General features: G+C 34.3%; 2 protein-coding genes across 2 annotated transcripts; one reads left to right on the top strand and one right to left on the bottom strand.

Annotated features, from left to right (window-relative positions):
* The first annotated feature begins 3375 nt into the window (after positions 1 to 3375).
* LOC143541116 (protein TONSOKU-like) lies at positions 3376 to 13091 on the top strand. Its single transcript, XM_077034021.1, has 19 exons — positions 3376 to 3651; positions 4401 to 5189; positions 5270 to 5446; positions 5550 to 5641; positions 5741 to 5839; positions 6555 to 6904; positions 7572 to 7615; positions 7705 to 7875; positions 9068 to 9215; positions 9292 to 9411; positions 9482 to 9582; positions 9668 to 9791; positions 10082 to 10194; positions 10263 to 10374; positions 10475 to 10579; positions 10682 to 10748; positions 11442 to 11562; positions 11662 to 11835; positions 12555 to 13091. Exons 1-19 carry the CDS (start codon positions 3376 to 3378, stop codon positions 13089 to 13091), a joined length of 3720 nt encoding a protein of 1239 aa, XP_076890136.1.
* Positions 13092 to 13770: 679 nt separating this feature from the next.
* LOC143541114 (hexosyltransferase GAUT11-like) lies at positions 13771 to 16895 on the bottom strand. Its single transcript, XM_077034018.1, has 2 exons — positions 16728 to 16895; positions 13771 to 15250 (listed from the first exon to the last, which is right to left on the bottom strand). Exons 1-2 carry the CDS (start codon positions 16890 to 16892, stop codon positions 13826 to 13828), a joined length of 1590 nt encoding a protein of 529 aa, XP_076890133.1. The 5' UTR covers positions 16893 to 16895; the 3' UTR covers positions 13771 to 13825.
* Positions 16896 to 17703: the final 808 nt, after the last annotated feature.

Consider the following 17703-nt stretch of genomic DNA (forward strand, 5'->3'; position numbering starts at 1 on the left):
GCGTCTTCAGTAGTCAAACCTGAAAACGACAAAAGGACATTCATCCATACAGGGTTCCTCGGGAATGCCTCAGTCTTTCCCACTTTGGTTGGCCTCTCCCTTTTTTCTTCTTCTCCTTCCCTCCTTCTGATCATGTCTACAAAGTTCTTATCTTCGTCTTCATCTTTAACCTTTGGAGTAACTTCTTTGGAGGGTAGTGGTAATTGTCCTGCTTTCAACGCAGCTTCCATAACCTTTTCAACTGCACACAACTTTCAGTAGAGTGTCCCTGACTTTTGTGATAATTGTAGATACCTTGTGGGTTGGGCCTGTAAGGCTGTTTTGCTTGGGCGGGGGGCCTGGGAGTGTACTTGGTTTTGTCAGCGACCATCACATCTCTTGGCCCAGCTCCCAGTCGATCTCTCAAAAGGGGTCTATGACGAGGGGCTTCTGGTCTAACATAGGTGAGAAGTCGCGGGGAGGGGGGGGGGGGGGTAGTAAGAGGGGTTTAGGGGGTGTGGGGGTTTATAGGGGGAGAACCTCACTCCTTCCCCGAGTGATCTTCCCAGACAACTTGGGTTCCTCCTTTGTATTTTCCTCCCACACCTCCCGTCTTGAAGGTCCCCTTCTTTCCTTCCCACTCCCTTAACTTGGAGCCTGCATACTTTCCTCTGACAAAAGCTCTGACCCTGTCCATCAATTGATCAAACATTGCAGGGAAGTCTTCCCCCAACTTCTCCGTGAGCTGGGAGAACCTTACCCCGTTGATGAACCCACTTATCTTCATCACCTCAGGCACATCTTAATGTTCATGTTTTCTGCTATGTACCTTTCCATAAACTATTCTACCTTTTCTTCGTCTCTCCTCCGTATGTGCAAGATCTCATTAGGATTCTTCATGGCTTTTCATTGTTGGCTAAAATTTCGGAAGAACTTCTTTCGTAGTTCTTCATAGTTGTCAATGCTTCCGGGCTCTATACTATCGAACCAGTCACGTGCTTCCCCAGTCAACGTCTGGGGGAACATGAGACACCATACTGGCATGGGCCAGCCACTCACTAGCCTAGCTCCCCTATAAGCATGTAGGTGATATTCGGGGTCTTGTGTACCGTCGTACTTGTCCACCGTGGAGGGGTATCTTAACTTGGGAGGTAATGAGGCTTCTGCTATTCGTTTGGTGAACTTGGAGACTTCAGACGTGTCCCTAGGTCAATAGGGGGCCTCCAGGGGGTTTTCTGGCGTCTTCTCCTTTCCCTTGACTGTGGACAGGAGGGTCATCAAGGATTCTATCAGCGTGTCAGGACTTCCTCTTGTAGCATCTTGGCCTTCTGTGTTCGGCCGTGGCCCCGGCGTTTCAAAGGAAAGCCAAGCCCGAGGTGCCTTTAGTTTTTCTTTCCTTTCTTGTTCATCAAGAAAAGCTCTTAAAATGTCTTTATGAGCTCGTGTGAACTGGGGAGTCACCTTCCACCCTTCTTTTTCGTTTTCTTAGTCTCGTGACTCTCTTCCTTCATCCTCTTGCCCCGTTATGTCTTCAGTGAGAACCGGTCCGTCGGCTTCTTGTCGGACGTCTGGCTCTTGTTGGGTTGTGCTTATTTCTCATGTCTTACTGATCACATTACTCTTCCCAGAACTTGAAGGAAAAGGTGGTATGTCGTTTAGGTTTTGATTAGCCATTCTTCTTTACGATGATGTAGCGAGACCTGTGATCAAGACGTCCCACGGATGGCGCCAATGTTGGAACCTATTCCAAACGAGGGGTAAGGTTCCTAACCAGTCAAGAGAGAATGGAGATCGGTTGATATATAAGAATAAGTAAAGAGTGTAGTTTCTTATGTGTGAATGAATTGCATTGTTCTTCTCTTCTCCTTTTATAGAGGAGGGTGTTTATACATATTATCTATCGGGTTTATCAACATTATCCGGGCCCTTCGGTCCATTCTGCTTTCCTTTGGTCCGACGAACTCGCAGATGTTTACCTCCTGGTTCCTGCCTCATATCCCAGGACATGCGTGCTTTGGGCCACCCACTGGATCAGACGTGCAGCCTGTGGTTTCCCTTGCAAATCGTTTCCCTCCAAGCAAGCTTCTAGAACGTTTGGGCTATTTGGTCTCTTGTTGTTGGGCCTTGTTGACACTGCTGGGCATGGGTAGGCTCTTCATACTTCATTCCTGTAAATGCCGACTTAAACTGTTCCATTCTATAGTGAATGATGATGATGATATTACTTCATTGAAAGATATCAAAAAGAAGAGAAAAATAGAAAATGAAAGGAGAAAAACGTTTGAAGCAAGGAGCGTAAAAAAAGAAAATCAAGTTGAGTATGTCATTAAAACTGCTCAATTACAAATGACAGTGTGCATTATTAATCTATTGTTTATATACATTTAATTGATTATTAAATTATTTATATGTTTTATATTTTCTTCAGTTTGTTTTACTTATTAAGGGTTCTTTTTCTATACTATAATATAACTGAAATTACAAACATATATGGAAGTTTAAAAATGGTTTATAAAATTATTTATGAGGTAATACGGTTCTTAATTCCGGTTTGACTGGTCTGACCAGTGAACCAATAATGTGGCCGGTTTGTCGTCTGATCCGGTTATAAAAACATTGTTTATGAGTGGTTGTGAGTATATGAGAGAGAAATTGTTATATGAGAAAGTTAATTCGAGGTTACACTATTCACACTTTATAACTTTTTAATATTTTATGAAATTGGTTGTAACTAGAGAAAAGATATAAAAAGATATTTTTTAATTGAACATAAAAGAGAGAAAAAATAGTGATTTTTGGTATAATTATATGGATATGGATGTTAAACTGACCGAGAATGCCCTATGATCGAGGTATATACATGTATAAAAGTTTTAAAATAAATTTATCCTTCTTAAATAGCAACGGGCCAACGACCATATGGTCGTTTAAACCACATGGCCCACCATTTCCGCGTCACCTGGCTAACAAAAGTCTCAAAACATCTTGACGCGGTGTAGCAAACGTTAAGCTTTGGCCACATCAACTTTGCAGCCTGCTTTTATGTCTCGCAACAAGAAGCCTAATGGTTTTTATTGAACTTACCATATATGTAAAAATAATACATTAAATTAAAAATTTTATTAATATGTACTAGGTCTGTCGGATTTATGTATTTTACCTGCTTATAGCTTATAACTTATAAGTTATAAGGTGTTTGAGAAAGTTAGGTTTTATGGATGGATGTATAAATAATAAGCTAGTAACTTAACTTATAACTTATGTGATGGTTAATAGCAGTGAAAAAAGGTCATCATTTTTGTTGTTTTTATTATTATGTTTTTGGCGGGAAAACTGAAAGAGAAAAAGAAAAAAAGGTATAAAAGAAGAGATTAACCCCCAAACCCCCCAGACGGAATGGAGAGAGATGAGGGGCAGTTGATTGCAGCAGCTAAGCGAGCCTACAAGAAGGCGTCCGAAGAAGGTAACCGGCAGGAAGAAGCACGGTGGGCGAACGCCATCGGAGACATGTTCAAGAACCGAGGCGAATACGTCCACGCCCTCAAATGGTTTCGACTCGATTACGAGGTCTCCGTCAAGCATTTGCCCGAGAAGCATCTGCTCCCCACCTGCCAGTCCCTCGGTGAAGTTTACCTTCGTCTCCATCATTTCCAAGATGCCCTAATTTACCAGGTTTACTCATATTAATAATCAACCCTCTCTAATTTATATGTGCATATTTCATCGCTGTTGCTACGTAGCGTATAGGCAGCTTCTGTTAACAACTATTGTTACTTCGAGTTAAATTGGAAGGGTCTAACTGGTCAAAATTAGGGTGGTTCTTAGGAGGTTTATACGAAATGAATACATTGTTAAAGGTTTACTTGATAAATAGGTTTATATGTAACATAGATGATAGTTATGCAGCTTCTGGTTATATATAGATTATGAAATAGATTGTTTGCATTTGGAGCTTTAGGTGTTTGGGATTCCTTATTTTCATCAACTTATAAAACTTTTTGAAAAGTTAAGAAGGTGGATAAGGTGTTTGGCAAACCATAAGGCCTTATGAATTTTAACTTATGGAGAAGGCAAAATAAAGGGGTTTTGAAAAGTTAGGAATTTGCAACTTATTAACTTAAAGGGGTTTGATTTACCTATTACACACCTATAACTATAACCCTTAAAACCCATTACACTCCTTTTAAAAAAGGGGGTCCTTTTTAGTCATTTTGGTTTTCCCCAACACATAAGCTAATCCAAACATTTTTTTTAAAAACTTCTTTTAAAAAATTCATAAGTTAATAAGTCCTTTTAACAAATGTCCTTTTTCACTTAAACAAGCAATCCCAAACACAAACTTAAATTTCTTTTAAAGACTTGTTCTGTCTAAAAACGTGTTTTCTCAAATGTATCATCTCATGTTAATTTTTTTTTGACAGAAACGACATTTAGATCTGGCAAAGGATGCGAATGACTTGGTTGAGCAGCAACGAGCAAGTACACAACTTGGTCGAACATACCATGAAATGTATTTAAAATCCGGAAACGATCAAACCTCTCTTAGAAACGCCAAAAAGTATTTCATTTCCGCTATGAAGCTTGCCCACACTCTGATAAAATCAAACAAGCTTACGTTTCTAAAGGAATACGTCGACGCACACAACAATATAGGAATGGTTGAAATGGATCTTGACAACTTAGAAGAAGCCAAAAAGATGCTCTTAAAGGGCTTAAAAATATGTGATGAAGAAGAAGTGGTTGAAAACGATGACGCGCGCACTAGACTTCATAATAATCTTGGTAGTGTTTACATGGAATTAAGGAAATGGGATAAAGCTAGAGTTCACATTGAGAAAGATATTGTGATATGTAATAATATTGGTCATATTCAAGGAGAGGCAAAAGGGTACATAAACCTTGGTGAGTTGCATTATAGGGTGCAGAATTACCAAGATGCGATTCTTTGCTATGAAAAGGCGATGAATTTGGCAAAACGTATGGATGACGAGTATGCTTTGGTTAATCATGTGAAGGAGAATATAGAAGTTGTGAAAGAAGCAACTAAAGTGATGGAGGATATGAAGAAAGAAGAGCAGAACTTTAACAAATTGGTGAGAAATATGGTTGTGGCTCGAGGTACTTCGGGTGAAAGGAAGTGTTTGTTGCAACAAAATGCATCTCTTGATCTCCTTATTGAGAAATCAAGCATCATTTTTGCATGGAAGAAGGTATTGTTTCGAAAGTACTTCGATTGTTTCACTTTTAGTTATATTATTTTTATGCAATTAAACTTAATTTTTTCTAATAGCATTGTGAGTTTGCCAAAAGGAAGAAAAAAATAGCAAACGAACTTTGCGACAGAGAAAGGTTAGGTGATTCATATCTTGTTATTGGTGAATCGTATCAAAAGCTTCGAAACTTCAACAAGGCCAAAAAATGGTACACGAAAAGCTGGGAGACGTACAAGTCAATTGGTAACATGGAGGTATTTTTGCTTGCAACTTAATACTTATGTTTTTGGTAATTTGATTCTCGTTTATTTTTACACTCTTTGGATTTTTTTACTTAAGAATAATTGGTTATTATAGGGGCAAGCATTAGCAAAGATCAATCTTGGAGATGTTCTGGATTCAGTTGGTAAATGGTCAGATGCTTTGGAGGCATTTAGTGAAGGCTACAGGCAAGCATTGTTAATTTGTTATTATTATTTTCATTGATAAAAATGTTAATAAAAATGCACATTCAAATTAGTGTTTTGATATTGTTTTCTTTGTTGCAGAATCGCTCGTGAAGCTAACCTACACTCTGTTCAACTGTCTGCACTAGAAAATATGCATTATAGTCACATGATCAGATTTGATAATCATGAAGAGGCTAGGTAATGTAACACTAATCAAACTTTTCAAAATTTGATTATTTGATAAAAGATTTTCATATAAAAGTTCAAAAGTCTCTCTTCGGATCACACTAAACATTATATTTTATTTTGGTGGAATGAATAGTAAGTTTGCAAATTACACCAGAATTGGTTTTACTATTCATTCTTTCATTACACTAAAACTTTTGACATTCTAAATTAACCCTTTTGGTTAATTTGCTTTTAGTTTATACCATTACAATTTTTCATGTTGTTTCAGATTATAGCTGAATGTTTAACTTAAAAAACAAGCAATATCATATATGCATGTATATACATTAAGATGAAACTAGCATTGTGTATGATTTTTTAGTATATTTAATATACATTATAATTGTTATGAATAAGTTTTTATTGTTGTTAAATATTTTGATATGAGATATGTAGTGGAATCTAATTCAGTTTGATATTATTAATATAATTTAGTTTAATTCTGTAAATGAACTTTAATATTTTAACCAAATAAACTGATTTTATTAATTAATTAAATTACTTTTTTAACAGATCTAATTTAATTTAAATTACCATTGCAAAGAAAATTTAATGTCACAGTAGTTTAGATTAAGCCTATTCCAAAACAATTGGTTTTTTAACTCCAAATCTGTGTAAACTTTTAGTATATATGTTGGAGATACCTTTAAGATTTGTAAACTTATTTCAAATGAGTATTTTGTAGGAGGTTGCAGTCAAAAATAGATAAGTTAAAGCAGTTAAACTCAACCAACAACCTTGAACAACGAGAAAGCTGCTCTGAGACTGATACAGATGGGGAAGATTCATCACCAAAATCTTACGTATCCAAAATGCATGAAAATGATTTGTCAGCATCTGACGACGTCCCATTGGCCTCACTCGTTACCAAATCAAAAGGAAGAAAACATTCTACTTCTACAAAGTCTCTAGAAGCTTCAGCCACAAGCGTGCCTAGTCAGACAGTTAGCCGGAAACGAGGTCGTCTTGTTCTTTCTGATGATGAAGAAGATGATGATAATAAGCAACATGTTGATGGTTCCGCTTCTAATGAATGTGAGTTGCATTATATGTATATGAGGACTGAGGGGCATGTGTTGCGTGTGTGTGTGTGGGGGGGGGTTAACTAACATATGGGTTGGCTTTGGGCTCAAACCGAACCAAATATCGAAAATTTAGGTCTTAGGTTTCTGAACACCGTTCAGTTTTGGTTTTGCCATTTGCCCAAATTAATGAATTGATTGTTACATGTGTGGGCTACACCATTTGTTTTTATAAATTACTTAACATTAAAAAAATACATAAATTCAATAACAAAAGTTGGTTTTTTCGATACGGTTTGGTTTTTGAAACATGCAAAACTGAAACCTTAGAGATTCTGTTTTTGTTAAAACATAAATCAAACCATCTGTTTTGGGCTGGGTTCGGTCATGCCGGTTATTTCAGTCATACATAACTTATTTCAGTTTCATTAACCCCCTTAAATCAACAGGTAGTTTTAATCCTCATTTTTAGTCATAAATAAAACAATATGTTAAATATGAATACAAAAACAATATCATCACAAAAAATAATCTCACCTAACAATAAAGGCCATTATGAAGGTTTTTATGCATACAGTTGCATCATAAATGTATCCCAAAATGGGCCGAAATTGTGGCCTTTACTGATTAATATTTATATCAATTTGAGTCAACAAATACTGTCTTTTGTTTGATTACAGTTAAGAGTAGACAGAGTCTGAACATTCATATTCATGAACATCAGGTAACACACGTTTTGATTTATCTTAAGTCGACCCGACCCGTTCTTATATTGTTGGTTAATAATAAGTAGTTTCGGCGGACACTTTTCAGGATGCAGATAGTGATTGCACTCCTCCAATACATCTGGAAGAAAGTGCTTGTTCCCATAAAGGCAGGAGTCCACATGAACCCGTTAATACTTCCAGTGGTGTTTCTGAAAATATTTGTCTAAAAAATGGTCATTCTGGTCCCATTTTTGATGCTTGTGAAGACGAATATTGTGTGAGTATATATTAGTTTATTATTTGTTAAATACTTAATTATTATATCTTAAATATATATAAACGAAACCTTTAAAAGCTCTCTGGTTGCTCCCTTCAATCTCTCAAAACAATCACCAGATTGCTTTATTTGTAAATGGAGGCTTCTCATGCATTTGACCCAAATTCATGGGTATGGGTCTCACCGAACCCAGATAGCCCTTAAACGGGTTATAACATCTCATTAAATTTAAAATTAATCTCACCAAATATTTGATATGAAAATCCTATAAAATAATGATATACTAAAAAATAATATCCTATTTTTTTAAAAGATATTATACATAATTAAGAAACAGTTTTATAGTAATAAAAATAAGCGGGTCATGGATCTCACCAAACTCAGATAGCTTTTAAATCGGGTTATAACATCTCATTTATTTGTGAAACCCTTTTATCATAAAACCCTAAGTATATTATTAACTTTCTTACAATAAATAAAATTAAAATCCAAAAAAATAGATAAATATTAGAAAACGAATAATGTAAACAATCCCCATAATACGGGGGATAAAAAGGGAGAGTTCTACGCAAAACACACTTTATTGTGAGAACAGAAAAACAAAAAAGAAAAGTTCTTTTTTTATTTTTCAGTTTTCAAATACAAATATGTTTTAAGTTTAATGTTTATTTGTCTCTTTTAGCATTTTAAAAAATACATAAACAAAATTCGTTTATTTATAGAACCTACACATACCTGTTCCTTCACAAGAAGTGAAAAAAATAACAAAAAATTATAATTCAATTTAGATAAAAATTTGTATGTAAAAAATAAAAGTTTTCTAAATAATAATCATTGATAGAAAAATTCAACAATTTAAGTTTGTTCTTTTTGTTTTCGCAATAGTTTAGTCTTCTGTAATGAACCTCTCCCTATATAATTCCTTATATCTTATGTTATTATAATATTATGCATATAAATAATATATTATTTAGTAACTTTTTTATAATTTAAATGTCAAAATATATTTTTTTATGTATTAAATATTTAATATCTTTATAAATAACAAGCTTGTTCACTAAATGAGCTCAAATAAGTTTTTGAGCATTCTTGATTTGTTCACTTTAGGATTAGATTTTAGAATCAATTTGCTGAATACTTGTTAAACTATGTGCTTATTAAAATTAAAAAAAATGTTTTTGTTTACCTGCAGAAACATCTTATATTCAAAGTTGAGGATGACTTTGTACATATACAACCGGGCTCGTGTAAATTTGGTGATAAGATAAACATGGAACCTATGAAGGTCGAAGTCGCGTGCTTATACTTTCTGAAACTTGTTAAGGAGAACAGGTCCAGAGGTATGCTCTTAAATAATATTTTCTTTTATTTAATATTAGAAGCCATTTGTTTTCAATAAATTCTTCATGTTTGAAGGTCTTTTGCCAATCATTCAACATTTCAAATGTGGAGGAGATGTTTTACAATCCTTGGATTCATTATATACACCAAAAGATTATATTAGTGGAAAATGCTGGATTGAAGTTTCTATTGATCGTATGTGCTTTGTTATTACATCATAAATATTTCTGAAAAAATATGTGCAATTTAATGAATGTTATTATAGGTTGGGTACCGAAGCGCTTGGTAAAGCTTTATGTCGATTGTTGTAAAGATCTTTCTCAATCTCCCAACTTAAAATTGCTCAAGAAGCTGTATAGTTTAGAGGTAATAATAAACATATTGTGAAATTTGAATTTGTAAATAATTACTGGTTTACTTCTTCATAGCATTTTCTTATTATTATTACTAGGTATCAGAGGATGAGATTGATGTCTCTGATTGTGAATTGGAAGATATATCCGCAGCACCGTTACTAACCTCATTGCATTTGCACAAGACAATTGCTGCACTAAATCTTTCCCACAATTTATTAGGTAATAAATTTTTGATAATATTTATATTATTTTAAATAAAATATTTATTTTGATTCATTTATTTACAAAACTGCCCTCATGACTGAATAGAAAAAAACTACCGTCTGTTTCTGAAAAGGGCATAAACTGTTACAACGTATGAACATAAATGATGATTTCTCTTATTTCCTTAGTTCAAGGACGGAAAGTGTGATTTCTTCAAACTAAAAGGCGTTGACATTGTCACCTCTAGGCACAATATGCTATTTTATGCAATATAGTAATTTTTATATGTGTATATAAATTTTCAGGAAATGAAACGATGGAAAAACTTAAACATTTGTTTCTGTCTTCAAGTCAAAAGTATGGTGGTTTGGTTTTGGATTTGCATTGCAACCGTTACGGTCCAACTGCCCTTTTTCAGGTATTATATTTGCTTATTATAATTTTTCTAAAATTGTTTTAAATCTTATTTCTTGTTTTAACATACAGATTTGTGAATGTACCGTGCTTTTGTCACGTTTGGAAGTAGTTAATATCTCTAACAATCGTTTGACTGATGGATGTGCTTCTTATCTTTCAACAATCTTGCAGAATTGTAAAGGTAATCAGGTATTTATATTTTATAATAACTTATATTATCGACTTTTAGGTATTTGCTATAAGCCTATAATAATTATAACGCGTGCTGTTTTGTTTTGCAGCTCTTTACAGTTTAAATGTACAAAACTGCAACATTACGTCTCGGACAATCCAAAAAGTTACCGACTCGCTCAATTCTGAATCTCTTCTTTCAGAACTTTTCATAGGTACAAAAGCACACAAACACGACAAAGATAATATCTGATTATTATTATTATTATTATTGTTATTATTATTATTATTCCTTAAACGTTTTAACGTTTTAACAGGATACAATAGCTCCATATCAGGAAATGCCATGGTAAATCTGTTGGACAAACTTGCAACACTAAAGAGGTTTGCATTGTTATTGTTAAATTTAGGGGTACTTTAGTAAATCTGCATCATAAGGTATAATATCATATTTACCAAATAAAAAATCATAATATTAATTATGCCCATTTTTAAATTTATGACATTTATACCCTTCTTTTAAAACAGTATGGATGAAGAGAAAGGATAAGGACATACTGCTCATTTTATAAATTGTACTTAAGAAAGTGGGTAAATATGAGTTTAATTACATCGAACCTGTATATTTTCTTTCATAAATCAATACACCCATTTTCAACCTTATATCTTTTGTACACTTCCTTTAAAACTTGCTTTAGAATACCAGAGTATGGATAGCGAGACAAAGAAGGGTATAATGGTCATATTGTAATTTGTATTTAAGAGAATGGGTAAATATGAAATTTTAAGTATTTGAACTTGTATATTTTCATAATATCATTACACCCATTTTCAAATTTATGACATTTATACCTTTTTTTTTTAAAAAACAAAACTTGCATCAGGATACAAGGGTATAATGGTCGTCTTATAAACTTAACTTCAGAAAAGTAGAAAATGTGTAAATACGAAACTTCTAAGTATTCCAAATGCATATATTTGATCAGTTTTTCTAGCTGGGTAAATACGATATTATGCAAGTTTTCATGGGTATATTATTACTTATTAATTTTTAATTGTGTTTTAATTTAAATGCAGCTTTTCTCAAATAGGATTAAATGGCATAAAGCTAACAAAAAATGCCATTGATAGTCTTTGTAATCTCATCAAAACATCCTGCTTGTCACATTTGATGATTGGAGATACAAATATTGGAAATGTAAGAAACTATTCCTTTCTCGTTTAATTCTAGCATAGTTACTGACATGTTTTTTTGTTTGCCATATTATTTATATGGTTTGTTTCGTTGTTTGTATAGGAGCGGGCCCTACAGTTGTCTGAGTCATGGAACAGTGAGAATTGTGAACTTGTGAAGCTTGATCTGTCGTATTGTTTGCTTACATCAAATTATATCATGAAAGTTGCTACAGATGAATCTTTGATCGGTGGTCTGCTTTATTTGAATATTGGAGGGAACCCGCTCATGCAAGAGGTATATTTACTTGAAACGTGTAATCTGAACATGACCCGTTTTAACCCGTTTATCTGAATGAGTCAAACTGCCTGTAATCAAGTTGTAAACTTGTTAAGTAGGTTGGTTGGCTGTAATAAATGGGTTAAACGAGTTTGGGGGTTGATCGGTTTAACTAAACGGGCTAAACAGGCCAACGCGCCTCATTTAATTAAACAGGTCAACTCGAACACGACCCGTTTAATTAAACAGGCCTATTGTCACACAACCCGTTTAATTATACAGGTCAACCCGAGTACAACTTGTTTAATTAAACATGTTTACCGGAACAAGACCACATAATTAAACAGGTCAACCAAACACGACCTGTTTACTCGAACACAACATGCTTAATTTAAACATGCCAATCGGAACAAGACCCGTATAATTAAACAGGTCAACCAAAAACGACCCGTATAATTGAAAAGGTCAACCAAAAACAACCCGTTTAATGTCAACCCAAACACGAGCTGTTTAATAAATGGGTCAACCCGGCATGATCTTTATATTTAAAGTTTTAAACATGTCAACCCCAACACGACCCGCCTAATTAAGCAGGTCAACCTGAACACAACCCGCTTAATTAGAGGTGTTAGAAATTGATACCTCTAGTTTTAACGTGGGTCAAAATGGGTCATCTCATGTTGGGTTGGATTGACCTGCCAAAAGATTCTAACAGGAAGAATGAATCTCAAATGCAGGGTGGCGTTGCCATGTCATCACTACTGAAAAACCCGAATTGTTGTATTAAAGTCGTTAATTTGAGCAAGTGCCAGCTAGGACTTGTTGGCATACTCGGTATACTAAACTCGTTAGCCAAAAACACGTCTCTAGAGGAACTTAACTTATCAGAAAACGCTCTTGAAGACGAGTACGACACTTTGGTCAAACTCAAACCACACAAAAATGAGGAAGTCAACCAAGATATGCTTGAGCTAGAGGTTGCTGCTGATAGTGAAGACGAGTCAGAACAAGAAAATATGTGTGTTGACCAGTCACTCGATTCAAATTCAACGTCAGCATTTATTCAACAACTTTCATCTGCTATTTCTTTGGCGAAACAGCTTCGAGTAGTTGATATAAGTAACAATGGGTTCTCTGGAGAAACGTTTTACACTGTATGGTCAATGGGCTCGAGAGGTAGTTTGACCGAAAGTCATGTTGAGGGCAACACTATTCATTTATCAGTTGAGCCTAATCAATGTTGTAGCATCAAACCATGTTGTGCAAGGTTCTGATTTTGATTCTGAATTATTACATTTGCTTGTCATTTGAAATTTGAAGTTAGGTTATAGAAGTGATAATGGCTTTGATTTTGATTCTGAATTAGTACACGAACCCTTAAACAGATAGATTTTTTATGTACTTGTTAGTTTGTTAAGAAAATAAATGTGTTCGTGTTCATTCATTTTAAGGTTATGTACATATCCAAATTGAAGTATAAAATACCATCATCATAATGCCCAACAATTCAAAAATAACTAAATCAAAATCTAAAGACATTAGATGGTTGAAAAAATGAAGTCAAATACAAGATTCAGAACACCATCTCCAATCACAATCATCAAATCATGATATTGATCAGTGAATCATAAAAAATTGTAATAATGATAATAAGTAATTATAATTGAATGCATAACCAGACTGTTTCGAAATAAGAAAATCACAAAATACATACTTATCTGTTTTAGAATGTGAAAATCAAATTGTTATCAAAGTAAATAAATGAACTTATATAAACAGACAAAAACAAGCATGACCAATGAACAATCAAGCTCTTGTTGACAAAGTTGCTCCAATTTCCCAATAGGGATAAAATCAAATTATATTTCCTCCAATTGTCTATAAAAAACCACTCCTCCATCTCAATATAACTTAAACAAAATCAAAACAAATGTATGTAACATATAAATAAATAACATTTAAAACAAAATTTCCTATTTCTCCCTTTACACTAACAATAAATAACCTCTTAACTTGTAGCACACTCAACAACATAAGGATGGCTTTTGTTAACATATCTTTCCCATAAAGCCCTATACCTCCCTATCCCAATCTTTAACCATGGTTTCATATTCCCATTGAAATGAACCACAGCTGCACTCTCAATGAGTCTACTATCAATATTAACATCGAACCCGAGTCCCAACACATGCCACCTTCGGTCTAGCGGCTCCGTTCGCCCGTAAAAGGTCAGAAGTCCAGCAGGCAAAGTACCTAACTTCCATAAACTCCCATCAACATTCTGTTCTTCCCAATAATGATACACACTTGTCACATTAGCATTCCTCCAAGCCACTAAATCAAACACGTTTAACCCGAACGCCCACCCGCACCCTTGCGGATCAATCTTGGAGCTCAAAACCGGGCTTGAAAAGTTGAGATATTTATACAACCGGTGATGCGCTTCGAGGCACGTTTCGACCGCGCCGTTAACGTTTCCGTGAAGGTCCAACGAGAATAAAGGAGTGAGATCTTTCTGAACGATGACGTCATCGTCAAGAAAAATGATCTTTTCAAGATGGGGGTAGATTTCCGGGATGTAAAACCGAAGATGGTTTAATAAAGATTCATACTTTTGGATTCTCGGGTCAAACGGGTACCCAAAAAAGTCAACTTTTTTGGAATCTTTGACCACTGGTGAGTAAGAAGCATTCAACCAAGTTAAATCTTCAACCTTTTGGATTTCAATCATTGACCCTTTAAAGTCATTAGTAACAAACCATGCTTGCATTGCTGCATAGTTGGCCCGATTCGTGACAATGTGAAACACAAGTTGTTTTGGGTGGTCTGCGTTTGATACGGTGGAGTTGACCACAGCGGATACCGCCACCAAATTATCGGAAAACAAGCAGAAATGATAAAGATTGTTATCCAACAATCTTGGAGAGTTGTTGTTCTCATCCGCAAGCACTTTAATGGTTTCGTTCGTAACCCAATCCGCCACAAGTTTAACATTAACGCAACAAAGATTCTTGGGAAGCGATTCGGCTGCTAAACTTCCAAAAAACGCGGTTTGAACCGTTGCTGCGTTTGCACGCTCTTCAAGAGCTTGAATGTGAGATTTCATGGTCATCATTGTGGTTGCAAGGTCATAATGAGCATCTTGTGATTTGAGAATAAGAGATGATAAGCTAATAATTAGGGGCTCAGCTTCTTGTTGTGTGATGGGTTCTGCACGCATGGCGGCTTTTGAAAGCAAAGATTGACAGCTTCTTATTTTGGAAGTTAACTGCCAAGCAAGATGGAGGTGGTTGTGTTCTTTTGCAAGGACTAAATAAGCTTTTGCAAGTGACATTTGCTCTAGTAGTTGTCGCGCGTATGAGTTGACATTATTTATCTCCTTTGTTAGATTCAACTTGTTGTGAGTAACTTGTATGTTTCTAGCATTCCGATCCTGAAATAGTAAATATAATGACAAAATTTTAAAAATGACAAAAACTATAAATACTTATTTTATACAACCTTTAGAATTTATAAATCATTAATATGGTAAATATAATGACAAAAGATATATTATAGCAATAACCTCATAACTTTATTTAATAAAGCAATTTAGGGAATTCATGTGTTTTAAAGCAATTTAGGGGTTCAACCGGTTAGATACAATATAAGACCAAACCAATATGCTTGTTTAATAGAGGAGCCCAAGCCCGAATTTCACTTATCAAGCTTGAGCCGGCTAAAGAGCCTATGATCTATAGAACTTTTATTTAATACAGTATAAATATGTATACACATACAAACACATAAATATATACATATATCTTATAAATTCTGATAATAATACGTAAATAATACAATACTATACATTATGTAATATAAAAACTATAATTGAAATACATATAAAATAATTAATAAATGAAAAACGAGCCACACGGAGTTTGAAAATCTAATCACGAGCCGAGCTTAAACTCGTTCTCTCATAAGTTAAACTTTCTGAGCCCGGGTCTAGTCAAGATTGGGCTCGGCTTGTTTACACCTCGATTCCTAAATATCACTTAGTTGATTCCATGAGGTAATGTTTATAGCAATGGAAAAATAACCGTTACTGACTCGGCATATAATTGATAACATATGGCAAGATATGAGTCTCATTTACTAAGTAGAAACTTGCATAACTAAAAATCAAAGTCAACATGAAAAAGTAATTAGAAAATGAATTTATAAATTGTATTAAACAAATGAGCTTAATAAGATGTTAACCTCTTTGTCCCCATACATAAAGAAAAAGGTCGGTGAAATGTTAGTTTTTGAACTGAAGTTGATTCTTACATCGACGGGCATATCTTTTAGAAAGTAGAAAAAATGAATCGCGTGTTTTGCAATGACAGCATAGTATTAAAGTTATTATAGAGCCCAAAGTAAAAGAATAAAGATGAGCAAAGAGCCCCACAAAAAGCAACTGGTAATAATCAAGAATAGACAATCTTTTACTTGAAGTTTAGTGAATTTATGCATATATATGTAACTCAACATTTGAAACATATCAATACTCCTGTAAACAATCAAGTTAGGCGGGTCCATGAATTTTTTTTACTAGTGTCACTTGTTGAAAATGCACTGCTCGGTAAATACTGCGGCATAGAAAACCATGATTTGTGTAATGCATACAAAACTATGTCATAATATGCATTATTATTTGCAGCATACATACGTCTTTCATTGAATTACCCGACGTTTGATATGAATCCATTCTATTCTAACTATTCTTAAATATCAAGCCAAAATCTACAACAACTTAACATTTGATACTTGAACAAAAGACAAACTACCATAACAGATTTTTCGGTTAACACCTAAAATATTCAAATTCAAAATAACAAATAATTATAATTATGAATTTAAACACAAACCCAATAATAAATACGTACCAATAGTTGCTGCTGCTGAAGGCGATCTTGACTTTGATCTTGGAAATGATGGTGAAGAACAATAAGGAGAAAGCCAGCGAGAGAGAAGAAGCCAAGAAACAACCAGATCCAAATTGAAAGCTTCCTCCGGACCCGCCGCCTGTAATCGGCGGCTCGCCGGCGCATAATTATCAATGGGTTAGTAAAGATTCAATTTTTAAACAAACCCATGACACTAGATTCGATCAAATCGATGTGGGTGTTTGATCAATTGACAAATGCGTGTGTTAAAAGTGTCGGCTTCAGTGTGTGTGTTTGTGGGGTTGATTTTGTTTAAGATGATGGAATTGAAAGGAAGTTTGGTTATTTGGGGGAAAAGGAAAATATTAATAAAGGTCAACAAACTTCATGCTGTAATGTAAGGTATAACATGTGACTTAAAGCCTTATTTACCACGAAATTGCTTTTATAGTTTTGGTATGGATTTCATTTTGAATTTGATGATATCAAAGTAGCATTTTAAGTTGTGTATTATCAGTAAAATGTGTTTTCAGCTGACAAATTTTAATTTATATACAAGTTAAAATCACGTGTTTGTTACCATTCATCAAAAGATCTTGAGTGTTATTACACACTTTTGGATGTACACATTTTCAATGTCAATTATATGACCATGTCCCCCAAATAGTTAAATATTGTAGTAATATATAGTAGGTAAATGTAAGAGTAAAAAAAGTATCCCAAATATATCATACTCTTAGAGCATTCCCAGCACGTTCCATACCCTATATCCATATATATCATATAATTACACTAAAAAACAATGTATTTTCTTTTTCCTGTTTAATTAAATAATAATTTTTATACCTTTATCATCATATTTTCTCTCTTTTTCACTCACAACTACTTTAAAAAAATATTAAAAAATTATACAGTATCTACAGTAAAACCTTAAATTTAACTTTCCCATATAAATTTTCTCTCTCCTTTACTCACA

Source organism: Bidens hawaiensis, unplaced genomic scaffold (assembly GCF_021521415.1).
Source record: "Bidens hawaiensis isolate Kalapana, Puna unplaced genomic scaffold, B.hawaiensis_p1.1 tig00012468_1, whole genome shotgun sequence".
Classification (NCBI taxonomy): Eukaryota; Viridiplantae; Streptophyta; class Magnoliopsida; order Asterales; family Asteraceae; genus Bidens; species Bidens hawaiensis.

Excerpts from the sequence above, each read along its gene's own strand:
- LOC143541116 (XM_077034021.1), top strand. The coding sequence starts at position 3,376 with ATGGAGAGAGATGAGGGGCAGTTGATTGCAGCAGCTAAGCGAGCCTAC. Across the intron at positions 5,190-5,269 it reads TCATTTTTGCATGGAAGAAG|CATTGTGAGTTTGCCAAAAG; the intron begins GTATTGTTTCGA and ends TTTTTCTAATAG. Across the intron at positions 9,412-9,481 it reads GATTGAAGTTTCTATTGATC|GTTGGGTACCGAAGCGCTTG; the intron begins GTATGTGCTTTG and ends ATGTTATTATAG.
- LOC143541114 (XM_077034018.1), bottom strand. The coding sequence starts at position 16,892 with ATGCGCCGGCGAGCCGCCGATTACAGGCGGCGGGTCCGGAGGAAGCTT. Across the intron at positions 15,251-16,727 it reads TTCAGCAGCAGCAACTATTG|GATCGGAATGCTAGAAACAT; the intron begins GTACGTATTTAT and ends TTACTATTTCAG.